This window comes from Crassostrea angulata, chromosome 2 (genome assembly GCF_025612915.1).
Source record: "Crassostrea angulata isolate pt1a10 chromosome 2, ASM2561291v2, whole genome shotgun sequence".
Lineage (NCBI taxonomy): Eukaryota > Metazoa > Mollusca > Bivalvia > Ostreida > Ostreidae > Magallana > Magallana angulata.
In genome coordinates this window covers 35,657,823-35,680,307 of record NC_069112.1, presented here as the reverse complement: position 1 = coordinate 35,680,307, position 22,485 = coordinate 35,657,823, and the positions used below count along the sequence as shown (strand labels likewise).

Genomic DNA, 22,485 nt, shown 5'->3' with positions numbered 1-22,485 from the left:
TTAAACAAAATCATATTTCCTCGAAATACCATACACGCCAAATATAGTACATTTACAGTATGTATATGCCTGGTGATAAACCATACATGTATGAGTATGGACAAAAATGTAAATGATTCCCAAACCCAGAATTGATGATGCATTGTCGTCTACATTTTCAAATGACCCTTATGTATAAAAAGCTGTTTGTTTGAAGAATATATCTGGGTGAGACATATTAAAATAATATTCTGAATTTATATCTTGCATATTTAATTTCAAAAAATGAAAGAGTTGAACATTATGTTACGTGTACAGACGCTTTTTGCTTCTATATGACAGTTCATGCTTTTAAAACAATGCTTATATTTTTCTTTAAAAAATGAAATCAAAATACTGTTTTCTCATTTGCCATTTATTTATGTAAACAAAAACCAGTTTTTTTATAATACGTAGTCGTAAAAGAGGTGAATATAGTTCATAGAACTTCTTAGTACGCAGTACGTGCCATTTTTATGAATGGTCATGCAGTCTGTATGATCCACCAATTAAAGCAGTTTTATATATTTCAATATGTTTTTATCAAATACACGTACATTATTCTTTACTGTCAATCGCTAACTTGACCCAACGGAGGAACACCAACTTCATACATGTACGTAGTAGTGTACTCGATTTATTGATATTTTGGCTTAACCATGTCTCCTTTAATGATTAAAAAGAAGAAATCTACCAAGGTCCCCCAAATGACAAAAAATGTATTATTTGTAAGACTAACGTATGAATCGGCAATATTTCTATATAAGATAAAAACGCATATCTTCTTTTCTGGTTTCTTTTTTTGCGTTTTTTGGGGGGTTCTTGGGTTTTTTTTTGTTTTTTTTTACTTTTTTACTTCTTTTAGGTTTAGTCGATTATCGTTCGTGATGGTTATCAAAGATAAATTTAGGCAAAGCTTTCTACTTACAATTACTAATTTTATCTTTTTTTGATTAGTTCAGTTAATATCTTTGAAAGAGGCTTCATCCATTGGTTCGTGGGTTGTACTTAGTTTACCAGACAGTAGAAACCAGTTATAAATATACAACCCCTACATGTATAAGATCAGGAAGTTTGTTTCCCGCATTTACGTAGCATTATACAGAACATTACACTTATTCACAAGTACATGTACTTCGTGAACATTAAAAATGGAAGGATTTCTTTTTTTTACTTCTATTTTTATGTAAATTTTGTTTTTACAAAATATGGTGTTTGATATACTGCACATAAAAGGATAAGGCAGGAGTTCGATAGGAGTAGCCCGATGTCCAGGCGAATATGATTTTATCACGATATTTTAATTTGCTAAAAATAACGAAAGTGTTTTTGAAAATCCAAATATAAACCTGTATACATTTTTCACAAAGCTTTTTAAATTGGGTTTTTGACAAAAACTTACTGGTTGAAAAAATCAATCTTGGGAAAAGAACAAACGGTTCCACTCTCTAAAGACGTATAAAATTTGTTTGGGTATCTTTTTGTATATTCATACAGAATTATTTTACTTCCTTCACACACTATTTAATCTTTTACAGGAGATGATTCTGCTGATGTGTGAGTGTATAACTTTCTCAGATTTTTGGTTTGTATTGATTTTTGGTTTGATCAAGTACAGTCCCTGAAACGTTCTACTTTCCCATTTTCGTTCGTTCACCGTGTGCGCAGAGTGCACTCACCGTGCGTTCACTGTGAGTTTGCTTGCGCTCTCCGTTCCGCTCCGTGCGTGCTCACCGTTAACAAAGCGCTCACCGTGCGCCCACTTTGCGTTAACAAAACGTACACCGTTCGTTTAGCGTTCACCTATCGTTCAAATCGTTTTCTTTCATTTTCATTCGGAACTCCAAAATGTAAGGATCGGTCTTTGCGATTCACAGAAAAATTATCAAAGAACCCGTGCGTAAAGGTTGGAGGAATCTAATATTACTCATATAACATCATTTTGATAAGATTTTAATCCGTAGAATTTAAAGTACACATTCTTGAGCATGTCCGTATTTTTGTTGTTGTTTTTTATGACTTTATACAACGATAAATTACTACACAAATAATATTTGTTGATTTATTTGAAGACTTCAGTCGTTTAAAAACAGAAGGTTTTAATCAACGAACGATTTGACACATATAAATAGACAAAATTAGGAATTAGAAACGGGCGTTGTATTTGTGTACTTTTCACGATTCATATATTTCCTTTGATGTCCGATCGCAAACGTATCCATGGTCGGCAATAAACTGAACAGATAAATTCAAGAAATATTAGCTAATAATGTATGCGTGTAAATTTATAGATAAACATCAAAAATAAACAATATATCAATAAATGCGATGCTTTTATAATGATTTATTAAGTAATTATAATTTCCCCAATCGTGGTTACATATTTCGCGGAACGAATCAGCCGTTAAAATCATTTAATTACTATATGATTTGGGAAAAAATATATATAAATGTTTGTTTAAACAATAAATAAAAGATCGTGATTTCTTTTTGTTTGTTATACATATATCTAATGAAAACAAACATGTAATCGTTAATTAAGATCTTCCGTTTCCAACGGAAGACCTTATAGTTTTCGTACTGTTTCTTATTATTAAGGTCTTCCGTTTCCAACGGAAGACCTTATTGTTTTCGTACTGTTTATTATTATTTTTTTTTCCAAATTTTGTGCACGCGATTTCTCGAAAACTACTCAACCGATCTCAACAATTTTTTCACAGATGATGGGACATTATCTGAATTTTATATGTTTTTGAATTTTTTGTCGTCGTCACTTCTGGTCCGGATTTACGGTCGATTTTGTAAATTTTTACGACCAATTTTGTGCAGAGCTGATCTCAGAAAGTGTAAGAGATATGACTTTGAAATTTTCAGGAAAGGTAGAGCATGGTTTGAAGTTGTGCACTATTTAGTTGTTTTGCACCAGTGGCGCTATTCCTTGGAGCTCGCTTAGGCACCAAAATGGGGTACAAATATCGAATCAAAATTTTCATATGTTTTGATCAGTATCTTTTTATCAGTTGATATTTTGTTAAGACATATAGAACAAAAGTAGTAGAAAATCAAAAGTTCTATCCAATAAAATCAAGAAAAAGGGGCTGGCCCCTTTAATTAGGGACCAAGAGACTCGTAAAGTCTATTACGAATAACTTGAAAACGATAAATATTTTGTTTTGCATTTTAAAATCAAAGTTGTTGATCTCTACATTATCGGTTTGAAAAAGTCATCGTCAGGCCCATGTTTGACGTAATTAGGGTTTTTATTCTTTATCTTTAAACTTGGGGGGGGGGAGGGGTAACTTTGAAATTGTATCGATATATCATGGTATCATTGAAACTAAAAATAAACAGAAAATCGGACGGAAGACCTACTCGTTACTCGTAACGAGGTCGTATCTAGTTAAGGTCTTCCGTTTCCAACGGAAGACCTTATTGTTTTCGTACTGTTTCTTCTTATTATTATTATTATTATTTTTTTCCAAATTTTGTGCATGCGATTTCTCAAAAACCATTCAACTGATTTCAATCATTTTTTCACAGATGATGGAACGTGACTTGAATTTTATATGTTTTTAAAATTTCTGACGTCGTCACTTCCGGTACCGATTTAAGGTTGATTTTGTAATTTTTACGACCTATTTTGTGCAGAGCTGATCTCAGAAACTATCAGAGATATGAGTATGAAACTTTCAGGATATGTAGAGTATAGCTTGAAGTTAGGCCCTATTAAATTTTATGCCAGTGGCTGTATTCCTTGGAGCTCACAGAGGCACGAAATTTGGGTTCGAATTTTCATTCAAAATTTTCATACGTTTTGATCTGTATCTTTTTATCAGTTGATATTTTGTTAAAACATATATAACAAAAGTAGTAGATAATAAAAAGTTCTTTCCAACAAAATCAAGAAAAAGGGGCTGGCCCCTTAATTTAGGGGCCAAGACACTCGTAAACTCTATTACAAATAACTTAAAAATGATAAAGATTTTGTAATGCATAATAGAAGCAAAGTTGTTGATCGTACCAATATCTATTAGAAAAAATTATGGCCACGCCCATTTATTACGTAATTAGGGATTTTTAGGGGCCAAAGTACTTAAACTTTCACGCAATATAGCTAGAGAAGGAGACATATTTTGTTAGACATCATAGAAGAGAAAATGTTTGAATTAATGATTTAAATTGATTCCACATATCAAAACACGAACTTCTGTCCCCATTAAGGATCAAGAGGGCTAGCCCCTAAAATATTCAATCATTTATATCTCAAAAATGATCAACAATTTCAGATTGGTGTAAGAACAAAAAATGTTGGTATTCTTAAGACCTTTTCAAAGAAATCAAGAAAAAGGGGCTGGCCCTTTAAATTAGAGGCCAAGGCACTCGTAAACTCTATTACAAATAACTTAAAAACGATAAAGATTTTGTAATGCATTATACAAACAGAGTTGTTGATCGTAACAATGTCAGTTTGTGAAACTCATTGCAACACCCATTTATTACGTTATTAGGGATTTTAGGGGACCAAAACCTTAAATCTTCAAGGTTCTGTATGTGAAAAAGCAAAACACTTTATTGGGTTTTTTAAAGGATTTTGACAATCGTATACATTATCAGGGAGTGGATGGGGGGGGGGGGGGTTCTGAAAATTCCATTGATATTTTAATCGTATCGTTTAAAAATTGAACGGAAGACCTACTCGTTACTCGTAACGAGATCGTATCTAGTTATTATTATTTTTTTCCCAAAATTTTGTGCACGCGATATCTCGAAAACTATTCGGCCGATTTCGACCATTTTTTCACAGATGATTGCCAGTGGTCATAATTCTAGAAGTTTTTTGAAATTTTGAAATCGGCACTTCCGGTTCCTATTTACGGCCGATTTTGTCAGTTTTTACGACCCATTTTGTGCAGACATAAACTCAAAGACTATCAGAGATAGGAATATGAAATTTTCAGGATAGGTAGACCATAGGTTAAAGTTGTGCACAATGTAGTTTTTTAGCGCCAGTGGCGCCATTTCTAGGAGCTCGCATAGGCTCGAAAATTGGGTACGAATTTCGAATCAAATTTTTCATACGTTTTGATCTGTATCTTTTTATGAGATTATATTTTGTTTAAACATATATAACAAAAGTGGTAGATAATCAAAAGTCCTTTCCAACAAAATCAAGAAATAGGGGCTGGCCCCTTAAATTAGGGGCCAAGACACTCATAAACTCTATTACAAATAATTTCAAAACGATAAAGATTTTGTAATGCATTATAGAAGCAAAGTTGTTGACCGTAACAATATCTCTCAGGCAAGATCGTTGCTACGCCCATTCATTACGTAATTAGGGATTTTTAGGGGCCAAAGTACTAAAACTTTGACACAATTTATCTAGAAAAATAGACATATTTTGTTAAGCATTGTTGAAGAGAAAATGCTTGCATTGATGATTTTAATCGATTCCATTAATCAAAACACCAATGTCTGTCCCCATTAAGGATCTAGAGGGCTGGCCCCTAAAATATTCAATCATTTGTATCTAAAAAATGAACAACAATTCTAGATAAGTGTAAGAACAAAAAATGTTAGTATTCGTGAGACCGTTCAAATGAACTCAAGAAAATAGGACTGGCCCCTTAAATTAGGGGCCAAGATACTCGTAAAGTCTATTACAAATAACTTAAAAACGATAAAGATTATGTAATGCATAATAGAAACAAAGTTGTTGGTCGTAACAATATCACTTTGTAAAACGAATTTCTAAACCAATTAATAACGTAATTAGGGATTTTAGGGGACTAAAATCTTAAACCTTAAATGTGCTGTATGTGAAAACGCAAAACTCTTTGTTAAGCATTTCAAGGGATATTGACAATCGTATGCATCATCTGAAAGGGAGTGGTTGAGGGGGAAATTTGAAATTTCATTTATATTTTAATCGTATCGTTTAAAAATTGAACGGAAGACCTACTCGTTACTCGTAACAAGATCGTATCTAGTTATTATTATTATTTTTTTTCCAAATTTTGTGCACGCGATTTCTCGAAAACTATTCAGCCGATTTCATTCATTTTTTCAGAGATGAGGAGTCATGATCTGAATTTTATATGTTTTTGAAATTTTTGTTGTCGTCACTTCCGGTACCGATTTATCGGCCATGTTGTAGTTTTTACGACCTATTTTGTGCAGAGCTGATCTCAGAAACTATCAGAGATATGATTATGAAATTTTCAGGATATGTAGTCTATAGTCTGAAATTATGCACTATAATTTTGTTTTACGCCAGTGGCGCCATTTCTTTGAGCTCGCCTGGGCACGAAAAATGGGTACGAATTTTTATCCAAAATTTTTATACGTTTTGATCTGTATCTTTTTATCAGTTGGTATTTTGTTAAGTCATATATAACAAAAGTGGTAGAAAATCAAAAGTTCTTTTCAACAAAATCAAAAAAAGGGGCTGGCCCCTTAAATTAGGGGCCAAGACACTCGTAAACTCTATGAGAAATAGCTTAAAAATGATAAAGATTTTGTAATGCATTATAGAAGCAAAGTTGTTGATCGTAACAATATATATCAGGAAAAATCATTGCCACGCCCATTTATGACGTAATTAGGGTTTTTTAGGGGCCAGAGTACTTAAAATTTTATCACGATATAACTAGAGAAGGAAACATATTTTCTTAAGTATTGTAGAAGAGAAAATGGCTGTCTTAATAAAAATAATCAATTCCACTAATCTAAACACAATTGTCTGTCCCCATTAAGGATCTATAGGGCTGGCCCCTAAAATATTCAATCATTTGTATCTCAAAAATGAAAAACAATTTTAGATAGGTGTAAGAACAAAAAATGTTATTATTCGTGAGACCTTTCGACTGAACTCAAGAGAAAGGGGCTGGCCCCTTAAATTAGGGGCCAAGACACTCGTAAACTCTATTACAGATAACGTAAAAACGATAAAGATTTTGTAATGCATTATAGAAGCAAAGTTGTTGATCGTTACATTATCTATCAGAAAAATCATTGCCACGTCCATTTATTACGTAATTATGGATTTTTATTGGCCAAAGTACTAAAGCTTTGACGCAATATATCTAGAGAAGGAGACATATTTTGTTAATCATTGTAGAAGAGAAAATATCTGTATTGATGATTCTAATCGATTCCATTAATCAAAACACCAATGTCTGTCCCCATTAAAGATCTAGAGGGCTGGCCCCTAAAATATTCTATCATTTGTAATTATAAAATGAACAACAATTCTAGATAAGTGTAAGAACAAAAAATGTTATAATTCGTGAGACCTTTCGAATGAACTCAAGAAAAAGGGGCTGGCCCCTTTATTTTGGGGCCAGGACTGTCGTAAACTCTATTACAGATAACTTAAAAACGATACAGATTTTGTAATGCATTGTAGGAACAAAGTTATTGATCGTAACAATATCAGTTTGTAAAAATCATTTCCAAACCCATTCATGACGTAATTAGGGATTTTAGGGGACAAAAATCTTACATCTTTAATGTTCTGTATGAGAAAAAGCAAAACTCTTTGTAAAGCATTTTAAAGGATAATGACAATCGTTTACATTTTCTGAAAGGGAGTGGTTGAGGGGAATTCTGAAATTTCATTGATATTTTAATGCTATCGTTTAAAAATTGAACGGAAGACCTACTCGTTACTCGTAACGAGATCGTATCTAGTTTTTTTTTTTATTTCCGTAACAGTGTATGCTCCGTGTACGATTTAATATTTCCGATGCACAGGTATTTAAGTTACCTCGTTCTAAAGATTTTCGGTTTTATATATTTATTAAGACATTTTTATTATTACATTACTCGAGTATTTGTTGAAAACATTATTAATGTCTTAATGTGGTTTTTAGCTCACCTGAGCTGAAAGTTCAAGTGAGCTTTTCTGATCACCTTTTGTCCGTCGTCCGTCTGTCTGTCCGTCCGTCCGTCCGTCTGTAAACTTTTTACATTTTGAACTTCTTCTCTAAAACCGCTTATCCAATTTCAACCAAATTTAGCACAAAGCATCCTTATGGAATGGCAAATATAAATTGCAGAAATAAAAGTCCGATCTGTATTCAAAGCGGAGAAAACCTTGAAACTTGAAACCTTGAAAAAGGGGGGTGCATTTTTAAAAATCTTCTTCTCAAGAACTACTTAGAGTTATTACGAAAATAATAATAAAGGAAAGGCGTGTTCGGCATCCAGTAAAATGGGTAGGCAAGACTTGGCCTGGGCAAATCAAAAGATTAGCAGTTATTAATCTGCCAATCTCATTAAAATTTCAGGATATTTGATGGACCAGTAATAGGTGGCAGGGGATAGTTTCGAAGGAAAGACCCGGTCAAAATTTTGAAATAAAGGGAGAACCTGGGGTTTGGCTGGTTATTTGAGGGGTATAAATTGGTAGAATATTTATTGCATTCATTTTGTGGATAGAGGAGCTCATGCCAATTTCATTGATATATGACACTTTAATACTGGTAGCACTTTTCATCAGATATGGAATAAAAATGCGAAACTGAGGCCAACATTTTCACTTTCGGTTTTGTGCTTGAAAAGTAGGGTGGGTTCAGAACACGAAATGTCACTCGAAAAGAAGGTGATTGACCCCCCATCAATTGGTGATTATTTGCATGGGTATACATTAAGCTACAAATCCTATTGTAGTTTATGGCAGTTGCTCGGGACTGAAGCGTGGTTCTGGACCCGTGAAAATGTGAAAAAAGGGCAATTTTTCAGAAAATTTTGAGACCGTCCCTGGCTGTTCTTTATAGTGCTATATGTAAGTTGTACTTGTTTTATTCTGAAATGTTTAAAAATTCTCAAGAGTTGGGACCATGTGTCCCCTGCATCCAAACCAATTTTAGCAAATTTAAAAATCCACTGAAAAATTAAATCTCATATATGAGCACTATCTGCCTCACATTTCCTCGACCAAAAAAACTATCCCCTGCCACCAATATTTATTATCGCTGTAAAATAATGCGTACTTGGAATTGACGATTGCCGATCTGCCCCGGCTTATATTTTGCCACGGGCAGGGTTTGCATACCCATTTTACCAAGACTCGTATTCCATACTTCTAAAACGAGGTTCTCTGTTTAAAGCAGCCATGACATTAGACGAAAAAGGGTCGATCTGACTATGATGAATTTGCTTGTTATTCAACAGTTCGCGTATGAAGGGAGTTTTTTTTTGATTCATGCAAAATATAGTGGTGCCGATTTTGTGAAGTAAATTGAGGCTAAATAATTCAATGCGTTGACAGTTTTCACACATGACATTGGTGTTAGCTTGTTCTGATTTTCGTTTTCATTATGCTTTGTAACCTGGGAACTCTCGTCTGTATTTCGTGATTTTTACGTATCAATTCAAACAGAGACTTCGGTAAATCAAACAGTTAACTGTTTACCTGCGCAAATTATGCAAAATCTGATGTTTCAAAAATGTACTGAAATACAATTCATTCTATCGGTAATTCGGCATTATCTTTTGCGTAATGGTAGATTAATGCAATAAGTTTTGTTGAGATGCTTGGCATTTTCTCGAGTTTATTCAGTTTATATAGAGTTTGATATCGCTGACGGAAATATGTAGGTATATAAATGTATATATATGATTCATTTCGAAAAACTAAATTGTGTTCTTTATTTGTTATAGTGCATGTTTCTTGTGCTTAATTGTTTACAATTTTTATTTACTAACCATAGTTGAGTGTTAAGCTTCGAATCTTAAGCAAGATACAGAGATTTGCTCACAATTCTATGTTTGTACACAGATCTTAAAAACTAAAGATTAAAAAAGTAAAAAAATTGTAAATATTTATTAAGAAAATGTTCAGTCTGTTCTTCCAGAAACCAACTTTAAAAACTTATTGTATTGTAAACTTAACCTTTTTTCGTCATTATTACTCCTACTGTACATGTGATCCTTGACTGTGTTTGTGTACATTTGTATAAACTGATTTTGAACCTCATATACCAGTGAACTGGTCTTGAGTGAATAAAAGAATTGAAAATCTTAGGCCATTCTTTTTTTTCCATTTTAAATGCTGAATAGAAAATACCAAGTTAAAAATCTTAAGCTGAATGTAATAAACTCGTGTGAACAAAATATGACTCAACCCTAGGGGAACTGTGAGCTCTGTATCTTGCTTATAATTCTACGATTGACGCTGAAATTTTGGTTGAACATTAGAAATTCTATATGAATTAGAGTATGTTAAATACTTGTACAAACAAAATAAAAGAATGATATTCTGTATATACCTACTCTCTGGGGCCCCCTCTTTATACAATAAATAATGTGAAATACATCAATTTTGATATTTTTCCAGACACGAGTAAATAAAAACGACATCTTTAAAACAGTTTCCATAGTTCTGACACATTTCTGTTGCAGGGATAAAATAATTATCGCTATTCCTAAGAAAATATCACAGCAGAAAATTATCCTGGTTTGTACGCGAGGTAAATAACAGTCATTTAATTATAATGGAGAAGACATTAAATTTTTGAATGTTTTTAATTTGAGGAATTGAGCACATTGAGGAACATTTTTCTTCTTCACATCTATACATGTAGGATTTTTTAAATAAAATACAATAAGTATTATATTTTTTAAAAAATACAATACCAAGTAAGTAGTTGATGAAAAAAATGTACCTATATGCTCTCATATATTTTGATCGCTTTACAAAGTGGGGGGAGGGGGGGGGGGGGGCAGAACGAAAATATAGGGAATTGGAAGTTGACAACTTAACAGTGTACCCCTACCAAATGTTTAGTTTTATATCTTGCGTTGGAATTTCTTATTCTGGTAAAAAATAGTATTTCATGAAGGTAAAATGTCAAAGATTACGTGTTTGCAAAAATAGGTGTAAAATTCGAATACTTAACAATATTTATTTTTTGTTATTCTACCGAGGGACCATATGGCACAATATCTTTTGAACGCCCATTGTTGCTCAGGTGAGCGATGTGGCCCCATGGGCCTCTTGTATTTAAGTGTCATTCCCTTGAGTGTTATTATATAAGTAATGATATTAATGCAAGACATGAATATAAACAAACTTATAACGACATATTGACTAAGGTGTTATTGTTTTTCAAATTCCCTCTTGTGTTCATTTTAGTACACTATTTCTTTAAAGAAAATATAGCACTTGGAAAACCTACCTGGCAAGAACATCCGTGGTCTGATCCTAATTACTATAGTGGCGATAATGCAGTGGATGGTTCATACACTGATCGTTCCCTTGGTGGACATCAATGTACAATGTCAGCAGATGATCAACATACAGCTGAGTGGAGAGTGGACCTGGGGAATGTGTTCAGCATCAGCCATATCAACATCTACTATATAACTGATAATCAGCCAAGTATGATTAAATCTTTATTTTAGAAAAAATATATCTTTATTAATTACTGCTTTATAAGGTCTATTTAGTGGTTTCTATACGTTTAAACCATAATGTAATTCTATACAATATTACTATGTTTTCTTTATTCTAGATAATTTTATTCTTCGAACGAACATATCTTTTTTATTTTATGATTACATGTCAGTGTATTTAACCTTTCGCTTACTATGTTAACTTCTTATTTTTACCTTAATATATTTTTTTTTCAATATGTAATTCAAATATTCGATAGAAACTGTATCCATGTGTGCGTACGTAACAATCGAAGAAAAAGTATTTTGTAAAACACAAATGTGTGTAGGGGTTGAACGATTTCCAACAGATAGCTAAAAAGCATCAAAAAAGAAATATTTCAAATGGACTTCAAGTTGTTCTTTTTTTTTTGTTAACGATTTTTCGTATTTGAACGTACATATTTATTTATTAAGTGCCAACGGTATTTGCTAGAAGGATGGCTGGATTTTATTTGTACGTTTCCAACACAACTTCAAAGGACACCGGACATCTCTGTTTTCATGAAAAGCAAACAAAACAAGAAATGATAATTGAGGACATAAGCATCAACTGTTCTGTGTCCGGACGCTACGTCATCTACTACAATGAACGTAGAGAGAATATCACATATCCTGTTTTCTACTCAAAGTATGCCTACAACGAACTGTGTGAAGTGGAGGTTTATGGTAAGCTTAATGCACGGGAATTCCTGTTTTATTAATAACAACAATGCGTCATTTTTAAGAATTATCACCCTTTTTACTACTTATTTGACAGGAACTGAATAACACGATTTTGTTTATATTTTGTTTCTGTATTTTAGGCTGCAATGTGTCAATACACAACGAAGAGATCGGCAAAAATAGATGTGCAAAAAACTGTCAGGAGGGACGATGTGACATTAACACAGGTCACTGCCTCAAATGTATTCTCGGATATCAGGAACCACTTTGTGACCAGGGTAAGTAAACGCGGTTGATGCACTATTCTACTACATAAGATGCCGCGGCCATTATTCTCAAATATTCAAAAACTGTCTTCAGTAATTATTAGATCAGCAATACCTTTTCCTCATTCTGATCAGGAAAGTATAATCTTAAGGTAGCTCGCGGGTTTACTGATTGTGAGAAAACCTATCATGAACATTTGTCTGCGAGATCCATAGGTTTCAAAATTTTATTTCTAAATTTTTTTTAGATTCGTCTTCGTGATCATAATGTCAATGTTATAATGTAATAACTTAATGTATTTCAAACACAGTGTCGCTAATAAAATTGAGCAACGCCATTTCAATGAAATATATTGCAAATTGCATATCCTATTCAGAAAACCCATTTCAGAACTATCATTCAAACTTTTAAACGATTTAAACGAACTTAATTTTACTCAACACAATAACAGAATAGATAATTTTGAATCAATTCATAGTAAGTAATCAATATGTGTTAACGCCCATTTTTTGCAAAACAACCTTAAAGATTGAAAAGATTTCGCAAAACCTTGTAATTTCAATATAACGTTAGCCCGACGTCTTCATTTCCTTACGATTGATAACAAAGAAAAAGGCGTTGATTGACAAGACTAGCTTATTTACTCATCATTAGAACATATAAATACTAATTAGACATTATTATGGTTTTGTCGAATGCACAATTATTGTCACAGCCAGTTTGGAATCGTATGCATTAATTAGCTAAAGCCAAATAAATTTTAATAGTTAGATCGGTGATTAAAAATACAGAAGTTATAAATGTAAAAGAAGCAAAGCTGATGCATACGATTCAATTAATTTTCTTGTCTAAACATGATTTTAAATAGAAGAGATCCAACGCACAATCAAACCTTATGAAACAAAATGTAACAATGTATGTTACCTCTTTAAGTTTTAAGGACTTGATACTTATAAATGTTTATAAAAACTTTTTTTAGGCTTTTTTAAAAAATATATCTGTTTATGGTTCTAGAGATTTTATTTCTAAGAGCTTGATCCGACTGTTCCCAGGACCTATAAATACCTCCCTGCAGTGCCGATGATACATCAAATAGATAAACAATATTATTACTCGTTTTAAAGTTTTAAATTACTCTTAAAATTTGAATAAGAATGACTAAACATATTTTATAACGTGTATTTAATATGCAACAAACGCATTTTAGTTTAATCGGAGCCTGAGATTCATACACATACAGTTAAACTCGTTTAATAGGAACACGGATATAGCGAATTCTCAGATACAGCGAAGTTTTTTTGAGTCCCCGGTTAAAAATATTTCAGAAATCTTTGCAAATTTTACGGTTATAACGAATTCGGATTTAACGAATTTGCGGATATAGCGAACTGATTTTGAATTTCGAAAAGATGAATAATAACGATTTTACACTTTTAAAACGAATGATTTACAGTTAAAAAACAGTTTATACAACCAATTACCATAATAGTTTGGATGCATTTTTTTTTCAGATAAATTCTTCGGTTTACAATCCGATAGAAAACATGCATATAGTAAATTCGCTACAGTTAATATTACGAATTAGTTATTCGGATATAACTAATTACATATATAACGAAGAAAATCCATTGGTCCCTAGGACTTCCCTATAACCGAGTTTAACTGTATTAGCAAAGCCTTTTGTTGAAAAAAAATGATTAAATCTAAAGTTAACTGGTTAAAAATAACAACCTGTGTATCTAAAAACTACGTTTTATAAAACAAATTCTCTATGTCATTCAATTTTTGCAGCTTGTAAAGACAATGACTGCACAGATCCATGCGACACAGACTGTGTAAACCAGTCCTGTCATCAAAGAACCGGAAACTGCTTTTCAAAAATCAATATTACCAATAAATCGATCCTGGTAAATTTATTTTATGTATTTGTATATTTAAACTATTTTGTTTGATTTATTTATTTATTCATAACTTTATTTGATTGCCGAAAAAAATTAACGTGCAAATAGTTGACAGAAACTAAATTGAGACACAAATAAGTGTGGAAATTTAAACTTCAAAAAATCAAGCAAAACCAAGCGAGTTTCAGGCTGTATTTATATTTAATGGTTAATTGATGTCATGCCGTAAACCGATATAATTTTAACAGTCATATAAAGTAAACAATGATCTTAATGTCTACATTGATTTAATTGTGCTATAGTAAACAACATTATTATTCCCTCTTTTTCAATCATCACAGACAACTAGCGATACTGAGAAAATTGGGCCTAGCATTATTTTCATAGCTTGTGGTATCGTAGCGGCAGTTATCATTATAATAATTGCCATTGTTGCAATAGTTCTGTACAAGAGGTATGTTTTTACATGGCTAATGGCATTTTGAGAGGTATTGATATCTCATAGTATATTACAACTTATTTTAACTGATTTGTAAATTATTTATAATCCCCCTCCCCCATTCTTTTGAAATTTGTTTCCTTGTTCATTGTAAAGGAATTGTTTTTATTGAGCCATATTAAGAATCGACTTATTCAACCATACTCTTTACTTTTCTATATTTGGAATTCAATAAATTTTTTGTAATTGAGTTTAACTGCTAGAATCTCGGGTATAAAAGCAAATATTTTACAATTGGCGAACGTTTAAGACTTATCGATGATTCATTATGTCTGTTTATCAGAACAAAAACTACTAGGGGAGAGCAGGAAGAAACAAAACGAAGAAAAGAAAAGAAAACCGAGTCAACAACGAAGAATAGTAAGCGGTTTTTAATTTCAAGAATAATTTATATAATGAAAATGAAATTTGGTTTTAAAAATTTCGTTTGGTATTTTTGGCCCCACATTCCTTGCACCTCACCAATTCCAACAAAAGACGATAAAATGCGATATAATACGCAATCAATCACAGGATGAATCTCTGCCATTCAGTTAAATGAAAGGTAACTGAAATGTGGCTGAATGACATACCTATGTCATTCAGTCATCTTTCCAGACCATTAGTTATAATTCAGTCGACTGAATGGCAGAGTTTCATCTTGTGAATAAACCGTACTACGATCAGAATGTCTCTATTTAACTTTACCTAATTTAAATCATAAAACAAAGTATCGATTGTGCCTAATGTGCAAATTCAGTTAAAATGATTGTGCCTAATGTGCAAATTCAGTTAAATGATACACTTGTAACTGTTATGTCAGTGTTAGATTAAATAAGAATCTGCTTTTTGTACACTTGTTTTCCTTCGGACGAAAATGGCACACTTATGTTGATTTAAAAAATCCCGAGTGTGCCAAATATATTTTTATTTCCGGCTGGAGAAATGTTATATTTCCTAATATGGCGGACGTTTCACATACCTATCTCAACATTGTACGTTTTTAAAATAAGAAACCGCGTTTCATACACGTTTCTTTTGTTTGGAGTATTTACGCATACTTCCTTAGAAGTGACTTTTAAATTAGGGTAGTTGGCTTTTAAAAATACATCATTTACTTGTTTCTCGAGCAAAATAGAATGGCAGCGTCAGAAACTTGCCAAACCTCTACGGAAGAAAAAGAGAAAACTTTTAAAATAAGTACGACAAAGACATTGAAATGGAATAGAGAGTGCATCGAATATTTTAAAAGTAAAAGTAAAATAAAAGTTTTGAATGGTTCGACTCTTAAAATTTTACGAGATGTACACGTATGGCCAATCTACATAAATTCATGAAATTGATCAATCCGATATATTTTCGTAGTCAGTCAGTAACAAGCCAAATAGGTAGTAATAATATGATTACAATACGAACAAACCATTAACAAGGTAACGGTATATTTCCTTTTAAAATAACCTTGATGTATTTGTTTGCAGTTTTGAACTGATAATGAATAAATTCTTAGAGTAGCGAAACAGTTAGCATATTAATGAACCATTGCTTTTTTCAAATAAGCTATACATATTTTGTCTTCTCGTTTCTTCAACGTTTTATTTAATTTTTTTAAGCGTTTCCAAACTCCAGGTTATATTCGTCTCACACACGTGTAAACAATGACATAGAAGATAGTCTTGCTCAGCCTGAGTTTTCAAAATCACTTAGTACACACGGTGAAGACACAAAGAACTTTAGCCAGAGCATTGATCTAAGTGGTGAAGATGTCGATATTGGTGAAAAAATACACGATGAAAACCCGTATGGAGATTTGTATATAAATGAGAAACCAATACCCGATATTGCAGTAGATAACTTGGGAAATGTCATTGAGGAAAACTCAAGGAATGAAGACGACTGTTTTAAAAAGAATTATTCGGTATGTAATTGTGTAAGAATAGTGCACTTCTATAAGGCATTTAACTCATAAGAACCGCTTAAATGCAGAACATATATGAAATTTTGAAACAAAGAATTGTGTAAAATGAGTGTCCAGTATGTAATGAAACATAATCTCAAAATAAAGTATCTTAAAAATGATACCAACATTCAATGTTTATGTCAATACTACTACCAATGGCTTTTTAGTAAACTTGGTTACAGGTTATTTCGTTTCAATATCATGAATTAGATTTATAGTAAGAGACTATGAGTAATTTGTTTTCAAATTTTTATATTTATACATTTCACACAGATATAGATCAAACTTATTTTCTATTTTCTTTATATATACCTATAGACTTTATTATATGGCGAGAGGTATCCCTGTGAGATAGGAAAACTTCCTGAAAATATCACAAAGAACAGATTCAAAACGACATTTCCCTGTAAGTATCAACTGTATTTTAAATAGATAACATCAATAAACATGAACTATACTGATGGTAAAATGTTTAAACAGTAAACAAAAATAACACAAGAGGAAATATAAAAAATATTTTTTTAATACTGAAACTTGCAGATGATCATTCAAGGATAAAATTGGCAAACAAAGAGTCAGACTACATCAATGCTAACTATATTGATGTAAGTATAATCTAATAATGAAATTCATAAACTACTTATATTAATGCTGAAAACTGCTATGTATATTTATAAATGTTTCATAATCACTTCTTTATCAGGGTTTTTGCCAAGAAAATCGCTACATCGCAACACAAGGTGAATTTTTATTCCTGATACTAATGTAATACTTAAAATAGAATGAACATTTTCTCTCGTGAAATAAAAGGGTATCTTTTTTAAAAGGCCCAACTCAAAACACTGTTGGAGACTTTTGGTTAATGGTTTGGCAAGAACATGTTGAACAAATTGTCATGCTTACAAATCTGATGGAAGGACCAAAGGTAAATAGTTATTATTCATTTTATGCCTTTTTCTGTTAAATATCAACTATGAAAGTGATGTGTTGTTTATAATTGTCTTTTTTTTTCATAGTCAAAATGTTTCCAATATTGGCCAGATTTAGAAGAAACCATGGTCTGTGACATGTTCACATTACATACAGATACAGAGCGACACTATGCTTGTTACAGCATCCGTAAACTGCGATTGACATATAACGAGGAGGTTCGTTTACCAACTTCCTTATAACGTTACCTTAATATCTCAAAATGGGACTCTCTCATTGTATAGTAACTAAAGGGAAACTGATAAACTTTTTTATAGTATGGCATAGGTTCGTCAAAGTTTTATAATAATTGTTCTTAAGGCAATTTAAACAGTTATTCACAAATTGTAGAGAGTGCAAAATTTATGTAAACGTTTTGTTGAAGCAAAGTAGAGATGGTTCCTTATTCTGGATACATGCAATCTTTTGCTAAACCTTCAACGTATAATGAATAATAAGATCAGGTGTAAATTTTGAATCATTCATTATGAATCTATATATATATATATATATATATATATATATATATATATATATATATATATATATATATATATATATATATATATATATGAAAAATTCAAAATACAAACAATTACTTTCAGAAATATTTTTAATGTAAGATTAATTGAATATAGCGGAGATTCTTTAGAACATTTCCTAAGAAGGCGATGAGTCTGTATATGTTGTAATTACATGTACTAGTTTATATGTGTCTTAATTGATATATTTAGCAGAATGAGAGTAGAACAATTACACAGTATCATTACACAGCCTGGCCGGATCACGGTACACCCGATCCGCTTTGTCTCTTGATGTTCCACAACCACGTAACAAGAACAAAATTAGGCCAGTTAAAAGTTCCAACTTTAGTCCACTGCAGGTAATTCCTGTTTATATTTATTTCGAAGATATCTTTTCAGCACATGTGCTTAATTGCTTGACATTTTTAAATACGTCCTAGTTCTAACCTAATTTAATTTAAAGTTTTCTTCGGAAAACGCCCCCTTCTTGCTTTTGTTCCTTTGATTTGGGTAAAAAATAATCTGTCTCTGACAAAATATTGCAAGTTTTCTCCTTAGTTGATTTCAATAGAACCCATTCATCGGGTTTGTGTAGTTTTGTTTAAAATTGCCCAAATATGACGAATACAATAACTTAGCACGTACTATATTCAATCTTATCCTCCAAATGGACAAGGGTCTGTATTAAAAATGTTTTAGGGAAACCTATTTTCTTTTATATACATATTCAATAGAATAATGGGAGAGGGCGATTTAAGTTTTTATAACTTGTGCTCAATCCCATTGCAATATATAATGCAATAAAATATGTTCAAATCAATAACATAATGACATACCTATATTCTGTGCTTGACGTTTGTGCACCAAATGTACTTCTATCGAATATTATATTTTTTATATCAATGTAGTGCTGGAATTGGAAGAACAGGAACCTTTATAGCGATTGATGCTTTATACGAAGAGGGCCAACAAAAATCCAAAATTAACATTGCAGAATACGTGAGGAAAATGCGAGAAAAGAGAATGAATATGGTCCAAACTTATGTAAACATAACCTTTTCATTGTTGTGTATATCATTTAAAACATTTGTTCTGTTCTACATCTTTGCGGATAGAAACGTTATAAATCTTCTTAAGTATATTGTGTATGTGTGAAATTATGAGCATATTAAACAATATCTATAAACCTATTTTCTGGGATCTTTAAAAAATAATCCATGAAACTTTTTTCTCATTATTTTTTTTTTAAAACAGTATACTTTGCTTACAGGAACAATACAAGACAATATTTCTGACTCTGCACGAAATGTTTAAAGCCCCTGTTGACGTTCATACAAGAAATGACTACCTAAAATCACAATCGGCAAAAAGTAATTATCCTGCATATGTGTCATCATTACGAGAAGAGTTTCAGGTGGGTGAATAAATACGCTTTTTGTTATTTTGCAAAAAAAAAAAAAAATTCGACAAACAATCATAGTTAGTTTTTTTTTTTAAATCATTCGAATATGACAGCATCTATCTATTTAAACAATAAGAGTTTTTTTTAAAAGCAATACATCTTAAACGAGTTTCTGTAACGTTTTATAGAGGCTTCTGTCGATTCGACATCAGTACTCAGAAAACGATTTCAAAATGGCATTGCAGTACAAATCATTATCAACGTCGATTCTCCCTCGTAAGTAAAACTGTTATGTAAAAAGAAACTGGTTCTTTTATTTTGATGTAATAAAAAAGAGTATTCACATCATTTATAAATTATTACTCTTTTGTTTTATTAATAGCTTTCTAAAAATGTACATTTGATACCATTTTTATGCTTTAGTTGACAAATACGTAGTGTTCTTGCCTTCAAGTGTTCCAAAACGTGGAAACTACATTAACGCAATATTCTTGCCCGTAAGTTTTTTAACAAACCCTAAAAATGAAATTAGCAAACATAAATTTTAATATGATACTAAACAATTATTTTTCTCTTGTAGTCTTTAACCTGTCAGAACGCGTTTATCGCCACCCATTATCCGACCACAGGAGATTCTGTTGACTTTATACGACTGATTACCGATTATGAATCTAAAGTAGTTGTTTGCATGGATCCTCTCTGCCATGTAGAGTTCGTAAGAAAATTTTATAACATCAATTATCTAATTTTGTTTCCCTTGTCGTTTACCTAAAAGTTACATCTGCCCAGAAATTGAATAATCATATTCGATTTTATGGTGCAAAATCGACTTATCTGCTGTGTCTATTAGGCAAATGAGTGGCTACCGACTGCAACAGAATCTAAAACTGTGTCACCTTACACAATTAAACAACAACAAGAATTGCCAACGGGATTCAAATGCAGGAAACTTGAAATTTCCAAAGAAAAGGTAACATGCAACTTTTCTTTCTTTTTTGAACATTTTTAAGAGGGCCTGATTGCGTAGGTATTTTTTCTTTATGACTTTATACATTTCCTGCAGAAGCACTTATCTGTGTCATAGAGAAAGATATCTAAATAAATTGCATAGCACATATATTAGTAATTTCATTTACTCAATAAAATATTGAAGCTAAACATATCATATATAAAATTGAAAGGGGAATTGGTGCTCCTCCAGCCTTCTCAGTGTGGGTATATTCAGATAATTTATATTAATATCCCCTATTTTTTACCAGTCCAGTGATGAAGTTTGGGTGGTTGAAATAATTGACCCAAATAGCATCCTTTCACAGGACAATCCTCAGACGACATCACAAATTCTTGGCTTAGTATCCTTTGTACAGAACGTTAAAGCAGACAACCCGGTCATTGTCGTCAGCAGGTAATGCGCGATATATGATGTATAATGTATTGATGAGTGTTATCTTCATCCCTAATTGAGTAAATTGTATACCAATGGGTCAAAAATGAATTTTTGTTTCTGTATTCACCAAAAATGCCAAATCTGTATAAATCTAATTAGAAAGGTATGCTTTAGAATTGATTTGTCCACAAAGTGTCTGATGAACAGGTTTTCCTCATTGTTACAAATGCAAAAATAATCCAATCGATAAGCCTTTTTATTTGTACAGTAATTTATTTGTATCATATCATTAAAGCTTCTGTCACAATATCCGATACACTGCTGATCTGATGAAATTATAACAATATCGTTACAATTACATTTTCTCATTTACTCTAAGGGATGGTGCCGCTCTGTGTGGCGTGTTCTGTGCTGTATACAACCTGATACAACAACTGACAATGGACGAGGAGATAGACGTGTTCTCTGTTGTCAGACTCCTACAAACTAGACGTCCTGAACTGTGCTCAACCTTGGTAAATGAGTCTGTTACAGATTGTATTTTTATTCACTGTTTTCTTAAAATTTTATACACGTGATAAATATTTCATTAGAGATAATATTAATACACGTATCTACACAATTTATCACTTTATTATGAATTATGTTTACCATTTCACAAAGAGTCAGCGTTTCTGTCATAAATTCATTTACTTGCAGGATGATTACACCATGGTACACGACGCTTTGATGAGATTTTTAGATAAAAACAAGTGAACATACCATACACAACCAGTCATGTGCTACTGATACAAGTAGTTACATGTACTCAGAGACCAATAGCTATCGTTTTTTTTTTTAATTTTGTTAAGACAAACATTAAAGGCAAATGAACTCTAAATTTGTGTTGTAAACAGTTAGATTTCACTTTACTAGTGTTCATGATAAATGCATGTGTTTTTTTTTTTTTTTTTTTTTTTTTTTTTTGTGATGATTTATTATTAATAGATTGTCTACCTTAATGCTATTGCAATCAAGCCATGCATGTTATTTCATTATTGTAATGAACTCTTTTTATGCAATTATTTATATTAACTCGAGAGAGATGTTAATTTGTGTTTAGAATGAGTTTGATATATTTTTATGAACTCTTTTTTTGTGTCTTTGTTTGTGGCTACATGTACAAACAGAACAAATACTATGCCATTCCCGCTCCTTTAATCTGTTTCTTCGAGTTATATAAAATCAAAAAAATTCATAATAACATTCTAACACATGCATTTATATACTTGTAGTAAATACTTAATGTTTTATTTTTCTTTTGTCTTGTTATTAATTTTTTTAGTCAATGCTATTTTTATTGATAATAAAAGAAGAAAGAAAACCTTTTTAATTGCAAATTTAAGGATGGGGCCGTTCAATGTTATTTGTAGTACGGCACTCTTCCGGGAAAAACAGTTCCGGTAACATTCTGAAAATAACCACAACACCAACGTTT

At 31.8% G+C, this 22,485-nt stretch overlaps 1 protein-coding gene across 2 annotated transcripts; it reads left to right on the top strand.

Annotated features, from left to right (window-relative positions):
- The first annotated feature begins 11,202 nt into the window (after positions 1–11,202).
- On the top strand, positions 11,203–21,899 carry LOC128173774 (receptor-type tyrosine-protein phosphatase epsilon-like). 2 transcript variants are annotated; one of them, XM_052839441.1, is made up of 20 exons: positions 11,204–11,404; positions 11,875–12,126; positions 12,264–12,401; positions 14,182–14,297; positions 14,633–14,745; positions 15,074–15,150; positions 16,380–16,684; positions 17,045–17,132; positions 17,554–17,651; positions 17,743–17,874; positions 18,430–18,578; positions 19,128–19,263; positions 19,490–19,633; positions 19,810–19,897; positions 20,045–20,118; positions 20,202–20,336; positions 20,472–20,591; positions 20,881–21,026; positions 21,388–21,523; positions 21,708–21,899. In XM_052839441.1, the coding sequence occupies exons 1-20, from the start codon at positions 11,302–11,304 to the stop codon at positions 21,762–21,764; spliced, it is 2,607 nt and encodes an 868-aa protein (XP_052695401.1). In that variant the 5' UTR covers positions 11,204–11,301; the 3' UTR covers positions 21,765–21,899. The 2 variants fall into 2 exon arrangements, 1 of the variants encoding a protein (XP_052695401.1); XR_008242562.1 differs by lacking the exons at positions 20,045–20,118; positions 20,881–21,026; positions 21,388–21,523; positions 21,708–21,899 and adding exons at positions 17,267–17,331; positions 17,430–17,466 and having other exon boundaries at positions 11,203–11,404.
- The last annotated feature ends 586 nt before the right edge of the window (positions 21,900–22,485 follow it).